The sequence below is a fragment of the Lepisma saccharinum genome, chromosome 1, assembly GCF_977018435.1.
Source record: "Lepisma saccharinum chromosome 1, izLepSacc3.1, whole genome shotgun sequence".
Classification (NCBI taxonomy): Eukaryota; Metazoa; Arthropoda; class Insecta; order Zygentoma; family Lepismatidae; genus Lepisma; species Lepisma saccharinum.
Window position 1 is genome coordinate 38,377,065 of NC_139229.1, and position 24,627 is coordinate 38,401,691.

General features: G+C 38.6%; 2 protein-coding genes across 2 annotated transcripts in view; both read left to right on the forward strand.

The window, feature by feature from the left end:
- Nucleotides 1-279: 279 nt before the first annotated feature.
- sing (MARVEL domain-containing protein sing) lies at nucleotides 280-10,867 on the forward strand. Its single transcript, XM_083125879.1, has 5 exons — nucleotides 280-359; nucleotides 3,512-3,654; nucleotides 6,603-6,785; nucleotides 8,846-8,986; nucleotides 10,656-10,867. Exons 2-5 carry the CDS (start codon nucleotides 3,517-3,519, stop codon nucleotides 10,731-10,733), a joined length of 540 nt encoding a protein of 179 aa, XP_082982005.1. The 5' UTR covers nucleotides 280-359; nucleotides 3,512-3,516; the 3' UTR covers nucleotides 10,734-10,867.
- A 6,640-nt stretch (nucleotides 10,868-17,507) lies between these two features.
- The window catches only part of LOC145994736 (uncharacterized), a 99,109-nt gene continuing 91,989 nt past the window's right edge, over nucleotides 17,508-24,627 (forward strand). The window contains exon 1 of the mRNA XM_083130955.1: nucleotides 17,508-17,725. Within this exon, the coding sequence (XP_082987081.1) occupies nucleotides 17,680-17,725 (46 nt within the window). The 5' untranslated portion in view covers nucleotides 17,508-17,679. The remainder of the gene's footprint in view (nucleotides 17,726-24,627) is intronic.

Consider the following 24,627-nt stretch of genomic DNA (forward strand, 5'->3'; position numbering starts at 1 on the left):
TCTTAATTTCGGCATCACTTCTGTAGGGTGTATGTGTGTGCAAAAGTGAAGTTCAGCATGACAAAAAGTTGAAATTCTGACACGTGCTGAAGCGAATTGAAATGATCTGGCAACAGTGAACAGTCCATGCCTTTACAAATCTGTCAAATGTTCCCTACTGTAGAGTTTGTCTCCACGGTCTTTCGTTCAGAGTTTGGTTATGTTACCGAGTCAGCGTTGCGCTAGGAGGGAACTAAAAATACCGAGCGCCTCCCCTGCCGGAAAAAACACAAACAGCGACATCTAGAGAGGAATCTACTGTGAGAAGAAACAGTTGAACACCATACGACATCTGAACTGCTATCGTTGTATTACTGTAGGTAAGATTAATTTCTACTTAATTCTTTTGCTATTGAATGACAACACGCTACGTTTTGATGAGAGCAAACATTTTACACGCACAGCGATCATTTTAAACATCTCTTCTGTTGGCTGTTCGTAAAATATCTCTGAGTAAAAAAAGCGGGCAAAAATAACGCGACACGAATGACTTGTAGATGTTTATGTACTGTTCATTTAACAACATTTGTTACACTTTAAAACTAGATAATTGTTATTTTGCTTATTTCAGTATCTAACTTTCGCTATGTACAGCTAACCGCAAAAATAATTGTAGGCCAAATTGTACATCGCTATTTGATTTGATTTTTGTTATTTAGCGTCGCTTTTCTGCCACTTTTGGTAGAACGCGACGATAAAGATGAGTGATGATATTATGAAATTGATGAAGGGACACTTACAAAGAACATACCCATGTCCAGAGGATTCGAATCCGGAACCCCTAGTGACGTAGCCCTCTGTGACAAGACCTCCCCGATGGCGTACTGGTAACATCGTCGCCGTGTAATCAATGGGTCCCGGGTTCGATACCAGGTGGAGGCACATAGTGGATCAGAGTCAGTGGCGTATCTTGGATTTTCATAAAGGGCATGCTGTACACAATTTTTTTATAAAAATATATATTATGGAATGGGGATAGCATTATACGTATTCAATAGTTGACGATTTGCACATTAACATTACTAAATATTGCATAACGTATAAAGTAATGAAATATGGATTAAAAGTTTAAAACTCACCAGGTTTGATGTCTGATGTGGACGTCTTCATAAAATTCTCAAAACTTCCCTATTTTTTGTTACAGCCTCATTATGAAGCTTTACAGATATTTTCATTTGTTGATTTATCTGAAGATCTATTCTTGTTCGCCCAAATGTCGAAAGCTTTAAACTTGCTCTAATATGACCGAGAGATTTTTCATGTCTTGAAATAGAAACCGAGAGTACGTTTAAATTGCTAAATCCATCCTTAGTCCACACACTTGTTCTATCAACACCAAACAATAGACAAGGTCAACAGAACAACCTCTCTGTAACATCACAACCTGCTAACCAGCTACTTTTCTTGTATTGCGCAGTTTGAAAATGCAGGCCCGTAGCTAGAACTGATCTCCAGGGGGGGGCTCACGGGTTATCAGGGGGGGCTCACAGGTTATCAGGGGGCTTTGTAAACAGTCCAATTTACAAAAGTTTAACAGTATTAAATGAAGGTAAATTATGTGTGTCGGGTGCCATTAAGTTAATTTAAGATATAAAACGTAGAAATATCATACAAATCCTATAGTTTTATCTATATCTTCTAAAACATCTCTTGAAGTGTTAATGACTGCTACTGACACCATCCCTTAGTACCCACTCCATACTATTTTTGATGATACAGATATTTATATCATACATGTTAAAATGTATGATATTCACTTCAATCATAGTGCTTATCGTACATTCCACCCCCGGCCGAAGCAATAAAACTCCCATTCGTTCCCAAAACTTGGGAGCTGTTGACATTTGACGCAGATGTGGAAGGAATTTGGATAATGACGTCAAAGTCAGATTTCTGTCAAACGAAAGGCTGCAACAGGGTCAGGGAAGGTGCAGATATAGAAGGCTCCCTATGAAGGATCTTTCTAAAGTCTAGAGAATCTTGTAAACACTTGCCGCTGCTAAGACTTCTGCTCGTAAACAGGATGAACGAACGAAGTTGGGAACAAAATAATACTATATTTTGTCTACATTTTCACTCTTCACCTCAAACAAATTAGAATACAAAATAATTTTATCTAATGTCAAGGGGGCTGGCGACCCTGCCAGGGGGGGCTCAGCCCCCCCTGGCCCCTGCCTGGCTACGGGCCTGTGAAAATGTCTTGCATACTCCTGTTTCTTATCCTTATGATTTCTACACAGGCCGGTTAAAGAAGGGCAAGGTCTATCATTTATAACTATTTCTTGTTTTTCCGAGAATAAGCGAAAGTTGAATGGTTTTTAATTAGGTCCTGTATCACACCCTCTGTTTCATTTTCCATCATTTTTTAAATATTTCGGGAAAATACTGCACTAAGTCATGTGGAACTTTGAAAGAGGCCCAGAAATAAAAATAAAGCAAACTTTAAACTAAATGTGCATTGCACTGTACCTCCAAGGAGAAAAACCAATCGTTGTCACTGCTCTTTGTTCAACGAAAGAACAAGCACACTCTTCTCTGTAGCTGTTACCTCACCGCATGCAGCGTCACGCATTGTGAGAGGGAAGAAGCATGCAAGCAGCGGTTGCCCACGTTAAAATCTTCCTTCGCTGATGCGGTCCATCCGACAGCTTGCTCTGCGACGACATTAATGAGCATTTTTACATTCTAATTTCTTCATATAGGAGAAGTATTTATTTTACACGAGAGCACTCAACTAAGCTTCTTGGATCTGAAGTGAAAGAAAGTAATAATTATTTTCCCACAATTGACGCATGCGCCGCATGCATCGCATGCGCTCAGAAGACGCCTCTGATCAGAGTCCACTTGAACTGTAGGTCTAGCCCCTATTTCTGCATAAAGTGAACTTTAAAAAAGCTCAAAACGCTCTGTGATAACCACTTTGCCACGGAGGTCGACTGATATCGCTATTTCTATTTATGGGGTCGAATCCCAGCCTGAAAATTTATTATTTATTGTTTTGTATAGCGAAGGTAAGGTACCCGATATAAGCCGTTTCTTCCACTTAACTACCCCTACTTTAGATCTTACAAATTTATTATAATACATAATAGTTTGATAATATATAAAAACTAAATACATTTAAATTTAAAAAAACATGAGATAGAAACGCCCACACAAAAAAGTAAAAAAAAATATACGTAAAAAATAAACACACACCTAACACAAATATTCAGTTTAGAGAGGAGTCAGTGAGTGCTGCTGCTACAAGTTTGCATCTAAGAAAGGTTTCATAGTATCGTATTGTAATTTATTGGTAAAAAGTTCGTTTAATTATTAAGTATTTCTTATTAGTTTGGGAGACCCGCCCCTTCCCTCTGGGAATGTTCTGATCCTTGAAAAATTGATTTAATAATTTAAAAAAAAACTGTATATAATTTTTGTTTGCTTACCATGCCTGGTAATGGTTGTGATTTGATCAAGTCTTTTGTAGGTTGAATGGGAACACGAGGGATTCCGTCCAATATGATTCTTTCAAGTCAAGGAGGCATCGATTGTGGATGTTGTGTTTGTTGTCCGTGTCTGCAACTACAGTTCCTGAAAACAGTTCCCGGGATTTTCAAGTTGGCCGAAGTGGTAAGTGAAAGCAACACTTCAATGAACCACATTTCGACAATCCATTTTATGATCAGCAGTAGAATTTTATTTTGGTGAGGGGTGAAGCTTATTCTCGTCTCGATTTTTCAAGGTCACCATTTTTCTCGTTAGTAGTGCTGCAATTCACTTCTACGTAAATGTAGCGTTTTGGAGAGGAGGTATAAGGACATAGACGTAACTTGGCGTGGGTAAGGGGGACTTGTTACCTCAAAATTTTCAGGTTTATTAAAATTTACATGTTAAGCGTACTTTTGTTAAGCTCCTCCTGGAACTTGAGGAGCAAAGTTTATTACTTTGTAATATTCGTGATTTCCCAATTGTAATTTAGAAAGTAATCCTGGATGCTATTTTTATGAGATGGAAAACTTATCCAGTCTAACCCCTCAAAGTTAAGCCCAAGTATTGTTTCTTTCCCCGTCCCCAATGATAGGTCCCAACTCCCAAGTAACCCCCATGTGTAGGGCACCCAATTGTCAACCTCACTTCCACGTAGTACAACCTGAACTCAGAGGCGTCTCCTGAACGGATGCGGTGCATGCTGCGCATGCTTCAATTGTGGGGAAAAGGACAGCTTGCTCTGCGACGACATTAATGAGCATTTCTACATTCTAATTTCTTCATATAGGAGAAGTATTTATTTTAGACTAGAGCGCTCAACTCCGCTGTTATTACATTTCTTGGATCTGAAGTGAAAGAAAGTAATAATTATTTTCCCACAATTGGCGCATGCGTCACTTCAGATCCAAGAAATGTAATATAAGTGTAGTTGAGCGCTCTCGTCTAAAATAAATACTTCTCCTATATGAAGAAATTAGAATGTAGAAATGCTCGTGAATGTTGTCGCAGAGCAAGCTGTCCATTTTCCCACAATTGACGCATGCGCAGCATGCACCGCATGCGTTGAGGAGACGCCTCTGCCTGAACTACATTGTTGCAGACTAACGAGGCTCTGGCGTCTGAACCCTCAGTCAGTTTATCCTCTGTTGTACTTGTGTCCTGTTCATTTGTATTTGTGATTGCCCTTTCATCAGTTTCATTTCACTTTCCATCTTCATCTTCGCGATTAATCAAAAGTGGCAGAAAAAGCGGAGTAAAATCAATGAATCAATATACAGTGTTTATGTCCAAGGTAAGTCCCCCTCCGTGGCCGTTCGGGACGGCATGGGTTCAGTCTCTGGGTTCTCGGCCTGTGTATAGGATCGGTGGCAACCTACCATCGTGAGGAAATTGGGGAGCTACGAGTGAGGAGCGTAACCCGGCCTCGGAAATCTTCTACAACGGCTGGGGGTTCGACGTGCTGACCCCACGTCACCCCATTACCGGTTGAAGATCTTCACACCTGTAGGTAGGATTGTGGGAGGGAGACTGGTAGTCGGGAGATACGGCAAGCCCCTTACGGGAAAGCCATGGGTTATTATATTATTATTATGTCCAAGGTAAAAGTTCGACTGACATTATTTCAATGTTTCTTACGTAGAATTTTCTACTCTTGCGTGGAATTAGTCTCTAATTGTTATAGCGTGAGCAGGGCGAAATTTGTAGGGAATCTTCCCTGGCTTGAACAATCACACCTTCTCGTTATGAATGCAGTTCAGTTCAGTTAATTTTAGAGCCCCTATATGTGTGTGCAGAGGTGGTCCTAGGGAGGGACAACTACTGCATTCACCCGAGGTACCGCGCCAGATAAAAATAATTGTTTTTCTACGCTTTATTACAAGTTTATAGGACTTTTTTTTACTTCATTTATTGTTTTTATATACTTAAAAATATCCAAAATTACTGAAATCATATTCTAAGCAGAGTGTAAGTAAAAATCGTGTTCAAATATATCAATGAAAAATAATAAATATGCACTATTTGTTTAATTATAGAATGTAATCATAATTAAAATTAAAATCATAGTTAGAATATATTTTTACGTGAAACAATGCATATTCACTAGTGTCAAAATTCAATAAAAAGTAAAGAAAGAGAATTATGATGGAGAACGCTTTTGGATATGATTAAAAATTGCCAACTTCATATATATTAAACATACCTAGTTTTGTAATTGAATATAATGAACGTCTCACAAGGGGTACATCGGAAATTAAAAGAAGCACTAATTTAGAAACTTTTATTAGCCTCTATTACTTCTTAGTTTTAACCTTCAACATGTTCTGCTTATTGTTCTTATACACTATCTACCAAAAAGTAATTGGGCACGTGTACAAAATGGTTGTCTGGTGGTGCGAACCCTGTTAGAACCTCGTGGAGACACCTCTTGCTGCTATAACAGCAGCCACTCTGTCGGGCTTGCTCTCGACTAGTTTGTGGAGGACGTCCATTGGAATGTGTCGCCAATCCTCTTGCAAGATCTCACTCAGTTGGACAATGGAATTTGGCCGCATCTCCCGAGACCTCACCCGCCAGTCAATGCCTCCCAAAGGTGTTCTACGGGATTGAGATAAGGACTCTGTGCAAGCCAGACCAATCGGTGACCATTGTTGTCGGCATAGCACTGCATAGTAGCCTCCGAAACATGCCACCTAACATTGTCATCCTTGAAGTAACAGGGGTCCATTCCGTAAAAACGCCATAAGGTTGGGAGCATTTCATTGTCTAGTATTGTACAGTATGCCTGTCAGTTCATTGTGCCACGAACAACCACCAGTGGTCCCACTAAATGATTCAAATTAGATACTAAATTAACCACCATCATGGGTGCCCAGTTACTTTTTGGTAGATAGTGTATAATAAAACGAAACACACACACAGGCCCGCACCCAGCACTGCATATGTTTGTAGTATTTCCCAGTTAAGATATATGGGAATACAGATTAATCTGAGTGTAAAGGCACAACGAACATTTTTGAATGTTCAACGCCTGGACTGGCGTTCCATTTTTCAGGACTCCTTTCGATAACAATAGTTCTTTCTCTTTCCAGGTGCTGGGCGCAATCTGCCAAACGCTTTTACTGAATTACGGTCTTCCCTATTCGAAAACGATTGGATCTTCATTCGACATCTTCCTTACAACAGCTTCGGCCTGTTTGCTCACTACAGCCATCTTGTTGAGCTGTTACCTACTATCTGAAAATTCCTTTAGACTTGTTCGTTCGTCGTTGTTTGTAAGTAATGTAGCAGCTCCTTCAACATTGTGTTAAAATTATATAAATGATTATATACGTAAATGGATCAGAAAAAAGAGGTTACAACAATCATTCTGTGAATGCACGCGTGGCAAGTTTCGACAGCTTCACCGGCTTTACGTTTACCGTCAGTGGCGTAGTAGCCGATGCAGTGGAGAGACGTTTGCAGAATTGGTCTGCCGTGGAAGTGTGAAGTGTCATACGCATCTTGTGGGCGAGGAATTTTCCGGTGTTATAGTGTTATCAGTAGACAACATGTTGCGATTTGCGAAATGGTGTAGGTCATTTGACTCGGGAAGGGAGGACTCAAACGCCCAGGCATGTTGAGTGAGGGTGTCATCTTCATTCATGATAATGCAAGATCCCATACGGCCCACCACACTCAACAGTTTCTGCAACGTTTCAGGTGGGAAGTGTTGAACCACCCCCATACAGACTGGACTTGGCCCTCAGCGACTTTTTCCTTTTTCCCCAGCTGAAAGCGCATTTGTCTCGAACACAGTTCTCGTCCGACGGTGACGTCCAGACAACTGGTTCAATGAGCAGGGACATGATTTCTACCAAGACGGCGTCAACAAGTTGGTCCAGCGGTTTGATAAATGTCTCAATCGCCTTGGCAAGTACGTGGAAAAATTATGTGTGTGTACCCTTCTTACGATACATCATCAATTCATACCGGTCGTACTGTGTTCTTTGCATTTGTTGTTGTAACCTTTTTTCTGATCCATCCACGTATATGTGTATATATAAGTGTGTGTGTGTGGTGTACGATGGCGTACCGAGAGGAGAGGTTAAGGATGTATATTCTTCCCTTTCCTTCAACTATTCTAAAATAAAAGGAGTATCTCAGCCTAACATCAAAATTTAGGGGGAAATCAGGGTCCGAAATCCTGGGGGGATGGGGGAGATTTCCCCCACCAACACTCTTGGCCTAAAAAATCCCCCCCACCGAAAATTTCCGGTGACGAGAGTTTTTGTTATAACAAACAAAAGATAAGAAATTTCTTTTAATTTCATAGTTGTGAGTAATGAATGCATTCTCCCTCAAGAGATCGTTAACAAATCTACATCAATACACACAATAAAAGTAAAAAAAGAATGCAAAACAATAATAACTATGAAATCTAATTGATTTATATTAACATAAAGCACAAACTAAACAAAAACTTACCCATAATAAAACCACTTGAACTATTTCATAATTTATTAACATCTTTAACCAGTTGGTAAGGAAATTAGCTTCTTTGCAATATCTGATATGTATAAAAGTAACAAATTAATTTCCTTTATGTAATTAATAGTAATAATAATATATTTTAATTGAGTAATTTATTTTTACTTTTATTAACATTACAAATATGTATATCGTATAATATACACATATGTTTGTGGAGGAGGGGGTTGGGAGATGAAGAACTTTCTCCCCCACCAGTTTTTAATGATTTCGCACCCTGGAGAAAATTAACAGTAGTGTGGTGTGTGGTCATACAAGCGTGGACGTTTCCAATAGTGTAAGCCTAGCATGAAGGTTATTCCTATTTACAGTACATATATTGTACTGATTATGTTTCCTTAAATTCAATTGACGACTGTATTTCTAGCATAGTGAGTAACCGAAACATAAAAATATGCTGCGATGCTACGCTACATATAATTAAGAATAAACAAATTAAAATACCTTCATTTAGAAACTGGGTATGCGCGGCGAGGACTTCTGTAAGCCAAAATTCCAAGGATTACACCAGCCGAAACTATATTTTCCATATGACTCCTGTTGTTATAAAGTGTTACATTCTAATAAATAGAAACTTGAACGCCACCGACCAGAGTTGAAATGACAAAATGTTTAAGAATTTTACCTTGTTATTACATTTTACTGGAACTATGAAAGCTAACACGGCTTACATGAATGTAATTATGTAATTTAAAAATGTAGTTTCTTACTCTTGTTCAGTATCCCTTTCATTACGAAAGCTTTTGATGCCAATGTTTAATATTCCTAGAAAAAAACTATTAATTTATTTCTTTCTTTCATTCAGGAAACCTTGTTTAATGTCGTATCGGCCATCTTGTATTTTACTGCAGCAGCTTACCTTTCTTATGCAACGAACACATATTTGTGGTTACAATACGTTGTTACACCTTTCTTCCAAGTTTATCCAGCCATGACAGCCACCTATGTAAGTATTTGTATGCTTTAAGGTATAAGTTTAACTTGTAGGTCATTGAGACAATCACATGCAATCATATGAAGATCCCAGGGGAAAAACCTGATAGTCACAGTTTCCTGGTTTTAGAACAAATTCAAGGTTTTCAGACTCACTTCTTAGGACTTACCCAGCTTTTCGTCTGTACAGTTACACCATACAAAACTACCCTGACGGAGCTATTTAATGCCATTGATAAAATTTGACTTATCAGGTTTTGTCACCTGTACTCTTCACATTATTTCCTGTCTTGAGCAGGCCCGTAGCCAGAATTATTTCGGAGGGGGCTCATCCCTAATCAGCAGTCGCCATCTAAAGGCAAAAAAGTAGGAGGTAGAAGCCCTGAAGATGAATTTCTCAGTATATTACAACTTCTTATACAATATGTTTATGTTCATGAAGTAAAATGAGTTACCACTATACACTTTTTTAAAATAGATATTTGTAGGATTTCGGGAGAGGCATCAGCCCCCGAAACCTCTTCCTGGATACGTGCCTGGTTTTCTGGTGCTTTTTTTAATCACGAGCGGATGACTACAGACTACACTAAGGCTACGAAGGCATCCTCTCGAATTAACACTTCTTCCATTGTCTTCTCCAGGTACTAATCGCAATTTCCTTAATGGTACAATTAAACGACGTTAATTCAACCAGCATAATATTTACATTTACGGCCAAATTGTGATGAAACAGCAGGGTCATTCGATGGCAAATCAACCAATAAAAAATATTTTTGAATCTATAGGATTCAGATTTTTAAGATTTTTTGTTTATTCATTGTACCTATCAAGAGGACAAAAACTGCCAAATTTAAGATTTTTTTGGGCATTTGGTTTTTGAGTTACTGGCGTTTAAAAAAGCAAAAATCCCAAAATTTGACGACATTTTGAAATCTTTAAACAGCTGTAGATAAAGAAAACTTATTTGACCTAGAGAGCTCAAATTAGTGTCATTCCCTTCTTATTTTAATGGACTATAATTTGAAATGCAACATGGCTGTGTTTCAATTTGGTAATTTTTAAGAAACTCGAAAAAAGTTGTTTTTTTAAATTCTCAAAAAACACCTCTTTTTAAAAAAAACAAATGTATGTTTTGAACAATGACTATTTGTGTGAAAAATTTCATAATGGGATGACAATGGGTTCCTATGGAAATTAATTATTGTGTATTGTAATGCTTGTCTCATAAATGCCTATACTATCCCAAAAAAAATTGTTACAGAATAGAGCAACTACGAACATACAAAGAATATAAATGCATTGTCCAACCATTTGATTCCCGGAAAAGGCAACATAAACACTGACATATAATTTAATTTAAAAATAAATGCACATCTACAAGAAGAAGTAACTAGACAGTTTTGTTATGAACAAAATAAGTAACGTAAATAAAGCTATTTTTTTGCATACAAAATGTTTGAAAGCGAAGAATCAAATTGATTAGATGTACCCTGGTCACAAATTAATAATAACAATGATTTGATTTAAATTGATTATCAGTATCTTATGAACGTAAGCCCCTTGCTTTGATTACACACGCACTTGCTGAAGTCCTTACCAATACTTAATATTTTATATCAGTTCTTTCAACAATTGAGTTGAGAAGTCAGCTACCTGACAAAATGTTTGTATGTATTTTGTAGGTGCTCGGGTTCGCCCTTGGCTGTATTCATGGGGTCGATGGCTACATGGCTTACAAGCAGTTCAGAGGATATCGCTGAGGTAACAAGGCGTTTTTGCAGCAATTTCTAGCACTGAATGCATTTTGACTGTGAATCATGCAGTCAAAATATTTGTATGCATAATTGTTCAACGTTTTATATTTTTTTATTTATAAGATGACTTTAAGGTTGACAATAAACTATTCACTTTTTAAATCGATTTGTGCTACTATAAACATGTATTTCTTTCCTTCTATATAATTTGATTTGATTTATTTTATTTTACTTCGCGTTTTGTGCCTCTTGGCTAATTTGCGAAGATGGGGATGAGTGATGAAATGATGAATGGACATTCACAAACAGCCATTCCCGAGCGGGATTCGAACCCGGGACCCTTCGCGTCGCAGCGCGATGTGCTAACCACTCAGCTACAGGGTCCGGCTTCCTTCTATATAAGTATCGCCGCTTTGTAATCAAGGGATACCGGGTTCGATACTAGTTGGAGGCACATAGTGGATCGCGGATCCCACTTGTAGGTCCAGCCTCGATTAGCCTTTCTGTGTATGAAGTGGACTTAATGAAACAAACGAAAAAATAAACGTTTTATGTAAACGTTGGGTTTCAAGACTTCAATGTTTCCCAGTTGGTGTCCATTATGTATCACATCCATTAAATTTTAAGCGAGCTATAACGGACCGACCTACTGTGACTGTCCAATATTGACATTCACAATTATTATGAACTTATTGTAAATAATTTATAGTGCTCGCAACACTGATACGTATTTCTTTTGTTTTAAACCTTGTTGATCAAAATTGATTATCTAAAAAAATGACTGTGAATACTATCTATCATTGTGATTGTACAAGTGTGTTAATATAGATAGCTATATATTCGAAATGATGATGTATCTACATTTTTATTTGTGCAATCCGTGAACTCAACTAAAAGGTTATTTGGGATTAGGCAAAGGACCACGTCTCACTACCTGGCGGAGTTGTTAGCACAGACCGCTACGACGCCAGGGGTCCAAGGTTTGAATCCCGGTCTGGGCATGGATGATCTTTCCGAGCGTCCCTTCATCAGTTTAATCAGATCATCACTCATCCTCATCGTCGGGATTAGCCAAAGTGGCAGAAAAGCGACTCTAATTAAAAAACAACAACTTTATCACGTTCCGAAATGGTTATTGTGTTCCAACCTCTTCCTCGACAGTAACGATTTTGACCGTAAGCAAAACATTTTCATTTTTTTCTTTTTTATTAGAGTTGCACTTAAAACTGTTGTACTGATCTGAAATTATCATTTTGCTACCATTATAAAACAATTTGAGTATGTGAACATAGTATAATGCAAGGCATAATTATTACGTTATTCTACATTTGAAATTACAATGTTTGAGAATTGACGGATTTTCGCATAAAAACCTTGGTAAATGTCTATTATATCGGAGACACATTTCTTCATTTTTACAGAAGAAACTACTTACGGAAATGAGTTTCTGTAGCATGTTGAAAGTTCGTGGAGGTATTTTCTCACCCTAGAATGCTACACAACAAGAAATTAACACTTTTAATATAATAAACTTGCATTTTGTGCAAAGCGACAACATTATGCCGTTGTTTCCATTATGTACCTGCAGATGGCTCGAGCGTCGAAAGTCACGCCGTCTCGCCAGTGTTTCCAAACGTGCCCTTTTTTAACGAGAATGTTTATTTTTTTAATTTTTTTAACTATGATTACCTAAGCTAACCCAAGCTAACCTAACCTTGCCAGAAGTGGTCCGTGGGGCTATCGTGAATGGTTTTTGGGGCTTTCCGTCAATGGTTTGTGATGACATAATGGACACGAAAGTAGGTATTTTTCGGTTAAGAAGGTTGAAACACTGCATACCCACTCCAAATCGACAAAACACAAGCACGAGGCGCGATGATCCACAGCTGTGCGCACCATATTTTATGTTCCGCAACGGAAGAAATGACCCAAAAGAATTACTCGTAATGTGAAAAATCGAAGTTATTTTCGTGTAAAAGCATAATAGCACCTTCAACTAGTTCCGCAATACACAATTGGGGCACAATTGGTAAGTACGAACCAATATCCGATAGAAATGTGTCTCCGATATTATAGACATTTACCAAAACCTTTATTTACCAAGACATTTCACAATCAGACAACCAAAACAATATCTCGAGGAGGAATAACTGATAAGTCAAATCACATTCTATCAGTGGTAGTCATCTATTGCCAGTGTTCATTGCCCTATCGAGATGTTTGTTGGTTAGTTGGTTGAATTAGGTTAGTTTACGCCGCTTTCTTCAGCTTTTGGCTAATCACGACGATGAGGATGACTAATGATGGAACTGACGAACGACACTCACAAAGAACACCCATGTCCAAGCTGGAATTCGAACCCGGGGCCTCTGGCGTCGTACGTGCTGCTATAACCACTCCACCACGAAGGTCGGCTTGAGTTTTTTGTGCCTGTATAGTAGGACTGAGACATTTCTACGCCATGTTAAAATAAACTTGAGATAGTGGAATAATGTACAAATGGAAAGAAATTCCCTAACCCAAATAGATAACTGATTTAGTTTATTTTACTTCGCCTTTTTGCCACTTTTGACTAATCGCAAAGATGAGGATTGTGATGGGATGGCTGAAGGGACAATCACAAACATATATGGACGACACAGATGATTATACTTGCTATGAGTACAGGCGCCAGAGCCTCGCTAGTCTGCAAAATGTAGCCCAGGGTGCACCACGTGGAAGGGAGGTTGAGGTTTGGGTGTCTTCGGAAATGGTCACCCCCTTACGCCTCCCTCCCCGAAGCAAATCGAGAGAACTATATTTTCAGTGTTGAATGATTATAATATGCTAGGTATAGAGTAAGGATGATTAAATTATTCCATGAGTTCAATTGATATTCCCTTTAAAATTTTAAATATACAGTAAAACTTCGTTAATGCGGATCGCGATAAGCCGGACTTCGCTTAATCCGGACAGTCAAAGAAAAAAATAATGAAAAGAAACAACAGAATGCAAGGTTTTAAATGTGGCTAGAAGTCAACAAGAGAACTTCCCAAAGAAAAGGCAGTCAACCACTGATGAAATTCTGTTTCCCGCAGACTTTGTACTGTACTGTATAGTGTATTTAGGCCTATGCCCTTTAAATACACCATAATAAACGCGTTTTGTTGCTATAAACGGAGTTTTAATGCACTTTCTACTGTTCTTTTAGGTTATTTCAGTTAATCCAGACTTTCGTTAAAACGTTTAACTTATCCCCGATTAGTCCGGATTAATGAGGTTTTACTGTATTAGAAAACATAAAATCATGATAACTAAAAAACTATCCCTGACAGAGAAAATCTAAATATAGATTTGAAATGAGCGCAAAATTTCCGAATCCGAACGTTATGCTCCAGAGAAAAGATTTTTTTTCTTTTGGTTGAAGAGCTATCGATTGACATTTGCGACGTGCAATATCAACGTGCATATGGTAAGATAGTAGTTTGTATTGTTGCTAAACATGTTTAACAAAAATCAGCATACGCACACACTTGTCTGTACTGTATAGATACGTACTTTTACAGTTGTAATTTAGTTATTTTTTCCTCACTTTTCTGCCTCTCTTGGCTAATCACGACAATTATGATGAGTGATGGTTGGATGAAATTGAAGGAACACTCACAAAGAACATTCCATGTCTAGGCAAGGACTCGAACCCGGGAACTTCGGTGGCGAGATCGAAAGTCGGCCACTTAACGCGCTCAGCCACAGAGCCGCCACATGCAAGCACCACGTCACTGACTATTAAATAATTCCAGGTTGGTGATTCTAATCAACAGATCGTTACAGGCAATGTGCAGAAAGGAAGACAAGACTTGTAAGCACTTTGCACTATATGCAAGGATGATTAAGCTAATTGTTAGTCACTGTCATGCTCATTCACTTTGCCATGCAAGGTCAAGTTTCAGAGTTTAAACAAAAAGCGTCATTGATTCGCAGGGCAATTTCTCGTGGACAACAGCACTACAACACACACACGATACAAAGGAAAAGGGACTATAAATAACAATATCTATTTTACATGCTATCATTATCATTGAACACGACTGTACATTGCTTGCTTGAAAATTTACGGCTCACTGTAGTAACATGATTTACACGTAATTCAGTGTGTGTTGCATTCTGTGCATAAGAAAGGAGTTTGCAAGATGATCGATTGATTGATTGATTGATTTAGTTTATTTTACTTCGCGTTTTGTGCCTCTTGGCTAATTTACGAAGATGGGGATGAGTGATGATGGACATTCACAAACAACCAAGCCCGAGCGGGATTCGAACCCGGAACCCTTGTCGTCGCAGCGCGATGTGCTAACCACTCGGCCACAGGGTCCGGCAGTTTGCAAGATGAAAACAAGTGAATGTTACATATTATTTTCAATCGTGACAATGATTGTTTATCTATGAAATGTTGTTGATTTGGTTTATTTTACTTTTCTGCCAGTTTTGGACAATCGCAAAGATGAGAATGATTGATGATATGGACGGATTAAAGTTACAGTGGTCTAAGTCACTTTCTTTAAAAAAGCAAAGCGTCTGACTCACAGCACTTTGCTGATCAACACAACAGCTGTTTCCTCTTTAACAAGAACTTTAACTGTCATCTGTTGCTAGTTGAATGCATCTATGACTCACTTCACTTTTTCTGTTTACAGATTGACTTAACTCGATCTGGTTACTGTGTCTAGTCTCCTTTTTTACAAAGTGTCTTACACCACTGTAATTTTAACCCGTCCATATGATAAAGTTATGAAGAGACACTCACAAACACCCGTGGCTAGACCGGGATTCGAACCCAGAAGCCTAGACGTCGTAGCGCGCTGTGCTAACCATTTTTTTAATTAAAGGAATACCCTTATGCGGTAGTATCCTCCGACAAACACAAACATCCATGTCCAAGCCAGGATTTGAACCCGAGACCCCTGGCGTCGTAGCGCGCTGAGATAACCACTCTTTTTTTTTTTTTTGAAAAAGGAAATACCTCTTACACGGAGGTATCCCCCACCAATCACACTTTATGTCACTTTTACACTTTTCCATTGTTACAGTTTCTCATCATCTAGACAAACACAAATACCCATGCCTTACCCGGGACTTGAACCCGGAACCCCTCGCGCTCTGCTAACCATTCCGCCACGGAGGCAGACAATCACTCGGTCACGGAGAACGGCGTTATCTCTGAACTGGTTCATTTGGCAGTGCATTATTATGCATAGGTCATTGGTTATAGGAAAGGGTTGTTTCGTATTTGTATTTTTGCTACTTTGGGCGAATCGCGATCATGAGTATGAGTGACGATTAGATGAAACTGATGAAGGGACAGTCGCAAAGAATACCCATGTCCAGACCGGGATTCGAACCGGGAACTTAAGTAGTTACATCGAAAATAGAACACTTAACGCGCTGGGACATGGAGCAAGCAATATATATTTTAAAAAAATGTGAAACCAATGTTCAGAATGAGTCCCATTTAAGCATGGAGACTGTCTGACATGGCTAACCTTCTGAAATGGTATTACTGGGAAACAAGGTCACCCGCAGGATCTTTCCTCAGGGAACGGGGGGGGGGGAAGCAAAGTGGGGGAGGGGACATGCTGAATGCTATCCACCAGTTAGAAAAATTCCCACAAGCAGGCCCGTAGTCAGAATTTTATTTCGGGAGGGACTCGTATCTTATCAGTAGCTGCCATCTAAAGGCGAAAGAGTTGGGGGAAAGAGGGGGATAGAAGCCATGAAGATGAATTTCACAATATATTAAAACTTATTATACAATATATAATCCTGCTAAGGAAGAAAAATTAATTACCACGATACATTATTTAAAGTAGATATTTGAAGAATTTCGGGGGGGCTTCAGCCCCCCGAGCCCTCTCCCTGCCCAAAAGCTTCTCCCCATCCCCACTAGGATAATTTGCATAGGAATCCTCCACCCACTGCATTATCTCCATGTTGATATATACAATCATTCCCCACCTTTCCCGCAACTGGGCAAAGCATCCCCCAGCTAGGAATTTCCACTTTGAGCACTGGGGCAGAGCAAGATTTCACTTCTTTCTCTGGAGTTATAAAAACTCATATCGAATCTTTAATTATTATTATTGTTATTATTATTGATATTTTACAAATAATTGAAATTGAAATAAAATCACCTTGGCTTTGTTCTCAAGTTCTGACTTGAGTTCAGTATATAAAAAGAAACTGGATTTGACTTGCTTCCTTGCCATAAACATCTATCGCTTTGTTGATGAACAATTGTTTGTCTTCTTGTTTTTCACTTTTTCACGATGCTGTCTTTCATGGCACTCCTCAATTCGTGTTTTCACGATTCAATTTCACCATTCGAATTGTTTCCCCCCTGGTATCTCAGGAGGCACAAGTGGGCAAGTGCCCCCTGGTCCCCCTCTGCGTGCGCACTTGCTCGGGAATCACACCACCTCTTGACTACAACACACAAAACCAATAAATCCTTCCGCACGAAAAACTGATAAATATTTTTCATGCTTCGCGTAAGAATTGATACGAGTAACTGTTTTGAAAAGTAATTTTCCGTGTGTACCAATTTTGGAAAAATAAATATGTCTCGGGAGAAATTTTCCATTGTAGCATGAAAGAAAAAACCGAACGGGAAAATTCAAGTGGTCAAGAACTGGTAGTCCCCGCGCAGATCTGCTGCAGGGCATTCGGCGCTGTGTGTATGGGGTTGTTCGTAAAACCGACCTTGAAGTAGGAGCGTCACGGTGACGTAGTAGGCACGTGACTGACCTCAGAGCTCTTCACTAACTCCTCGCCGCACTCAAGCCAAGATAACACAAGGAAATGTTTATAGTTACAACAGCTGTGTGGTAGACGTCAGTGGCTCTTTAGCTGGTCGAGCGTGTAGGCATGATACATCAAAAAGGATTCTCTTTGTGATACATGTGGAACCACAGGAATTATGAATAACACAACAGTTTTTGATTTGTTCTACGGACAGTCCACAGGTAAGTGAAGTATTTTTCTTGAAAATTCACAGAGTTTAGTCATGTTTCTCTCTGTTATTCGAGGTTAAATGTTGCCCTTGTACTGTTGGCTAGTTCAGATTACCACGAATAGCAAGGAACATTTTTTATTTTTATATTTCTTACAGTGCACTGCAAAGATGACAATGTTATTCACGTGATACATTTACGAGACATTCGAAATAAGTTTGTTTAGAAGAACAGATTGAATATTCTTTATAAAGGTAGTGTAATTTTTGTAAATATTTCACCATTTCCATTACGTTTTGATTGGCTGTTTAATCTTACGGGGTGTGATTAAAATACACAATAGTTGAGAATTGTAAATATAACACTTCTACAAGGGTTTCAACTTCGGAAATACTTTGTTTTGGGAATGCCTACTTCTACGAATGTTTCAGCGTAGGAAGGTTTAACTGTAACGGAATGGGATCTTTCGGATTGACGTCATCTTTTGTCGGTTTTGATTTCTTGGACCAGGTGCCTTACCTCGCTAACGATCTGTTGCAAATAGCTGGGCGGGATGTCAATTATTTTCTTCGGCATTTCAGGTTTTTCGATAGTAGGTATAAAATGGAAACTTTTTCGTAACAGCAAATAATGCATCACCACAGAAATTATATTTCAAGTGTAGATTTACACTCCACATATTTTATTTCTTAAGGTTTTATGAGGAAAATTTAATTGTTTCTCAAGTTGTGAACTTTAATTCCAAGTCACAATGCAACATTAAATACGTTTCAATGATCAATAACTATAGCCTATTCAACTTTACCCTGTTGTGCTCTTTCATGGAAACCGTTAAATTGAAAGCGACCGAGAAATATGAACGAAACACAATCAAGAAATTGATATAGATGAGTGAAGGGTCAATAATTCCTCGATTTTGTTTGCATGTCATCCGATTTGACGATAGTTTCGTTAGCAATGGCATGGCCTCATTTTGTTTACCGGAACCCAGAGAACGAAATAGGTGTCTTGAGTATGAATTTTTGTTGTCCCACTCCTGAAATGAAACGCATTTGCTGGATTATATAGGGTATAAAAGAGGGTATGTTCGCCATGATGGAAATTTCGCCGTACTTGTGGTTTTTGTAATCGTAGATAGAAACTATAGGTTGGAAACACTCACTGATCCTTGTAAAAAAATCAAGTAACATGTGCCTTGTTTCCACTGAAAACTACAGTGTGGTGAGCGAACTAGCAAGCAAGCAGTACAGTTTGGAATGCGCAGTTGCGTCTACACAGAAGGCAAAGATAGGTGCCGAATTTCAATACTACGTTGGAAATTGTCATTTCGTGGCAGATAAGAATTATTGTTCTTCTTTTTAATTATTGATATCGTAACCTCAAACCTTAAGAATGTCGTGAAAAGATTTGCTTTGGAAAGCGTGCATGTCCAAGTAAACATAAGTTGTTTTCTTTCGATTATGCATTTGCTGGTAAATTCGCCAGAGTAACAGAAAATGTGTCGAATTTCCCTTCTTACAATTCACACACACAACTTGTTCACAATACATATGAACATTTAGGCCTATATTTCTTAAACATGTTTGTATTTTATCTTTTTAAGCAGTTTCGTATTCTCATTTGTTGGTCTTTTACACTTTGTTGTCTGACTTATTGGCAACAACTTGGTATTTCATACACTTAAACTGACGATAAAATGATAAATAAGTTATAGTATTTGTTATATTCCTCATAATCCGCAATGCCTACTCTTTGTAGCGTATAAATTTTGTCCTTCTTCCCTAATTCGTTTAGAAGGGGAAAAATGAAAAGCATTTTGGTGGCGAACTTCCCCTCCTTTACCCTATGATCAGAAAAGTTTTTTAGTTGTTTTACGGAAGGAAAAGTAGGCATGAAAACAAAAGGATTTATTGAGTTTTGTTTTCATGTTTGTATTTTATTTTACGGTGCTTTCCACCTGTACGAGTTGTGAAAGTGAGGGATTCGAACTTCGATGTTGAAACTTTTGAAAATGTATCGGTAGCTTCTGGAATCAAACTACGTAGATTGGTGATTTGCACGACGTTCGGTGCCACTCATCAAGCAGAGAATTAGGATCATTGAAGTTCAAGACAGAAGATCTTCCAAGTTTTGAAAAATTATTTAAGTTTCCAAGCCTTAAATCCCAAACCGTCTTATGGGAGCAATCACAAAGTTGTTGTTTGATAACGAAAGTTTTATTTCACGACTGCCCGGTTTTGTGACACATTGTGTAAATTAAAAGAAAAGTGATTTACACACACCTGCCTTCATATCAGTACAATAATTTGATTTCCCTGCATTGTGAGATTATTATTGACTAAAAACATGATTATGTTGCTTTTGAGGGCCTCCCCGATGGCGTGGTGGTTACGTCGTCGCCTTGTAATCAAGGAGTCCCGGGTTTCATACACGGTGAAGGCACATGGACAGTGGTTCGGATCCAACTTTAAACTGTAGGTCCCTCCCGATTAGACTATCTGCGCATAAAGTGGACTTTAAAACAACAATTCAATTACATTTTGCTTTTGAGAATTAATATATAACCTGCAATATCTTTAATAACATTTAATCCTATTGTCTGTATTTCTCTGTCTGTTAACTAACGAATGTGTCGGGAGAAAATACTAGACAATGTGTCTTGATGCACCCTGAATACATTATATTAAATGTTGGCCCCAGGATCTGATGTCATATGTCAGGAATGCGTAGAAAGCCAATTTAAATTACGAAATACTTCTGTTAAATAACGGACGATACCTCAAAAATAACTTGTCCGGTTTATTTGACTCAATTCGGGTTGTCTCTTTGCTCTTGGGGCACAAGACGAAGAAGCAAGCTTGTTACGAAACAACTGCTTTGCGTTGAATACAGAATTATCTACACACAAGCTTATCCAGGAAAAGTTTACGATCGAAAGTGTCTTTTAGTGATTTTGATTTATCGTATTTTCTTTTGATACTGCTGAACTTTGACCCAAATGTTTAGAAATCCGAATGTGTTTGGCAGTAGGGGGCGTGACATGTATTAATTCCCATTGTCGTAGTTACCCTACAGAAGTTTGAAGAGTTACTTAAAATAAGACATGATGCTAGACTAGATCAATAAGCTACTGTTGGTGTCCTTAGTGGAGTTGAATGTATAAATTATGTGGGGACTGACCTCTTTCCTGGAACCATGAAACAGACGTTCAGGGAAGTCGATATGAATACCCGTTAGCCTTATTTCGGTCTAAGGCCAATATGACGCATCTTGACCTATATGGAAATGCGCAACGAGCAAGGGCAGTGGAGCAGGAAAGTTTTTTGAATGGGTGAGAGGGGTGGGGGCACAATGTTGAACTTCCGTAACATTGTGAATTTTTGTGTGTTTGAGCATGGGTATCTATCTTCCACATACACACACATAAACATGGCCTTTTCAAGTTAGAACAATCACATTATTTAAAGTAAAATTTGCATAACCTTGTATTGCAATCCAACCCCCTCATTAGCAAACATTTTACACTAATTGTATAATCTAATAATATATCAAGCACTACAATGAAAGGATATTGGAAGTTATATTAACATCTCACGCACACAGCTTTTAAAAATGAAAACTCAACTTTGATAAATGTAAAAATAACATTATGGCCAATACAATTATTGCATGTGAGTTAGCCCAAATATTTGTATCCACATTGTTTAGAGATTTTTTTGGTATAGTTTAAAAGTGCTTAATAATAAATAGTAAGAATTATAAATATTGAAATTGCAACATGCTTGGCTGCTGAGTTGTACCCCACCCTTTATTTCTGTATGTATGCAGGAGGCCATGATTTTCAATAAAAAATCAATATTCACAAAATAATTTTGAATGAAAACAAAAGACTAGGCTTCGTTTCATCGTTTTGCACTCATTTAAAGAGTTTTTACTTATATTTTTTTCCGAAAGTATAGCTCAGTTGTGGTTATCAGTAACACAGTATAGTATAATAGATTCGTGGTGGGTGGTTTTGATCGTTTGGAGAAAGAGAGATGCAGACAAAATAAACTTTTTGCAAGTATCTTTGAACGGCATTATCTTGTCTCAAATTATTTAAGGGGTGGTACAAGGGGTACAATTCGGATCCAAAGGTATGTACTCCTGTACCGCCCGTTCCCGCGTCACCGAATAAGAGGTACCTTATTTCAGGAAATAAGCCGTAACAGTCCTGTAGTTGCGCACTTTTTTTTATGGGGCGTCCTGAGCGTGGTGCGAAACACACCATGACAGGATGGAGAATTTGGCAAGGCGGGCGCTGGTCTATTGGCTAACGCCGCATACGGTTCATTGAAATCGTGCTTCTCCTGCTTGTAAATTAACTGGTAAACGAAGTGAGGTTTCCATTTGCCCAAATCAACCTCTTCCTTTTTGTCGAATCTACTGTCACGCACTTCACATGAAAGTTCCGTGTATGGGATCTGAATAAGATAACCTACATTAGATGGCTCAGATACCGACCACCAAATGTGTTTCCATTACCACCAGTGTGAACTGGTATTTGTCACCGCTTCGCTTCTCTAATTTTTATATTCTCCCTCTTTATATATCAATTCCTGCACCGTCTTCTTTCTCCATATCTCTCTCTTGCTTAGTAGATTTCTATCCCATTGTTTATCGGCCCTCCTACTTTTTTCTCTTTCATTATTTCGGACATTCCTATTGCTTTTCTCCCTCTTCTTGTGTGTGTGTCTCGCTTTTGTCTCTCCATGCTTAGTTTGCTTTTTTTTTCTCCTTTTACACACTCTCTGTGTTTCATTCTCTACAGCCGCGGCGCCAGGATTAATCATGTAGTGAGTGCGGAATGAAATGTATAGGGTGCGATATTGAAAATGAAGAAAACATGAAACACCAATCAATTTTTAGTAGGCATCTATGATAATATTACAATGAAACTGAAGAATACTAGCGACTTGTTTAATTTTTGCTTGATTTTAGCACAACGACGACAAAGAAGTCAAAAATTAAGACCTTTATCAAGAAAAGAAAATAAAACAACTCAAACTGAATTTCATAAACGAAAAAGAGCACTTGAAGAAGCAATTCTTAACAACGGCCGACCTCCGTGGCGGAGTGATTAACGTAGCGCGTTACGATACCAGGGGTTCCGGTTTCGAATCCCGGCCTGTACATGGGTGTTTTTTATGAGTGTCCACTCATCTTCACGATTAGCCAAAAATGGCAGAAAAGCGAAGTAAACTAAATCAAATCAATCAATTCTTTACAATTCTGACGAAAGGACAACCGCCGCTGATCTTCTTTCAGAGTAGGATAAACGCTTGCCTGTTGTATACAATAACGGTGTCGTGTCGTTTGCGCCGAGGGTTCTTATCGGTTCATTTCCTCAGTGACATATGTCGAGACCTTCCTAGGCTGGTTTTTCCACAATCCAGTGTGTCATCACCGCCGCGCACACGTGTGTTTATGGGCACATGGTGCGTAATGCATAAAGTAGACTTATATCATGACGTTGCACAGCTGTGTTTACACTTAAATGTTAAACTTATCCAGTGTCAAATATGACTTTACTTATTTCAAAAGTCGTTACACAGGAACAATTGTATCAACGTTATTCCACAACACAAAATACATAAATCAGCATCAGCCTATTAACTATTAATCATTTATACACTACATAAAATCCTCGAACATCGCCCGAGCTTCTGTACTTCGAAAGAACACGTTTGTCCTTTTGATGTATGGATATTTTCTTCTCTTCCCAGCCAATAGACCCAATTCTGCCATCTCAATTGCAGACGAGTTTCTCTTTGTTTCCGCATTTAAGACTTCAAGCAGCACGTAAACATTGGGCTAACTTTTGCCGATGACTTTGTTAAGCTTTGAATGCCATGACTCAACAGCATTATTTGTCTTGTGTCTTTGGTTGCAAAAGTTCCACACAGATATTGGAACATGTTCTTTCTCCAACCACGAAGTAGTCATTAAACACTGGACCGTTTGATCGAGTGGAGAACTGTCCATGATGAGTAGGAATCCCTCTTCTACTTCTGATTCAGGGGTCAATTCTCCAAATTGCTTGTTTAAAGTGGAAATTGCATCCAGATATGTAAATAAGGGAAGGCTTTAAACGTGCGTTCTCTCTATCATTTCCATATTCTCAGACATCTTGTCGTCTCTCTCAAGTCTCAGTTTTACATTAATACTAATTTCCCAATGTAGATCCCTCATATATACTTTCATCTTACATTCATTTACCAATCACCTTCCTTTTCAATCGAAGATAAACAGCCGCAGCTGGGCAACGTCATAAACACACGTCCGCGCGGCGGTAATGACACTCCGGATTGTGGGAAACCCACCAAGAAAGGTCTTGACATATGTCGCGGCGGAAATGAACCGATAAGAACCCTCGGCGCAAGCGACACCGACTCTACAATAATAGCGGCCTCACTTCAATATCTAATATTCGACGCTCAATATGACATGACATAATGTGACACTGCAGGAGAGTGTTTGAATATAGGTTTTGAAAATGGGGCAGGGAAGAAAATTAAGGGGTGCGCAAGCACCCTTTCGCACCTGCCCTGGCGCCGCCCGTGTTTCTCTAGTATCTCTGTTCTTTGCTTCTGTTTTTGTTTCTTCTTTTTGACTTGTGTGTTTTCTCTTGTTTCTCTCTTTTTTTTGCTTTTTCTCTTTTCTCTGTTTCAGTGTTTCTTTCTCTTGTATCTCCTTTGACTTCTCTGTGTTAATTTTGCTTGTTTCTTTTATATTTTTACCCCTTCTCTCTCGCTCTCTCTCTCTGTGTGTGTATACGCACGCGCGTTTGTGTTTTTCTCTGTTCCACTCCAATCTCCCCTTTTTTGTTACCCCTGCCCTATCTTTTACTGTTTCTTTGTCCCCTTTTCGCGATT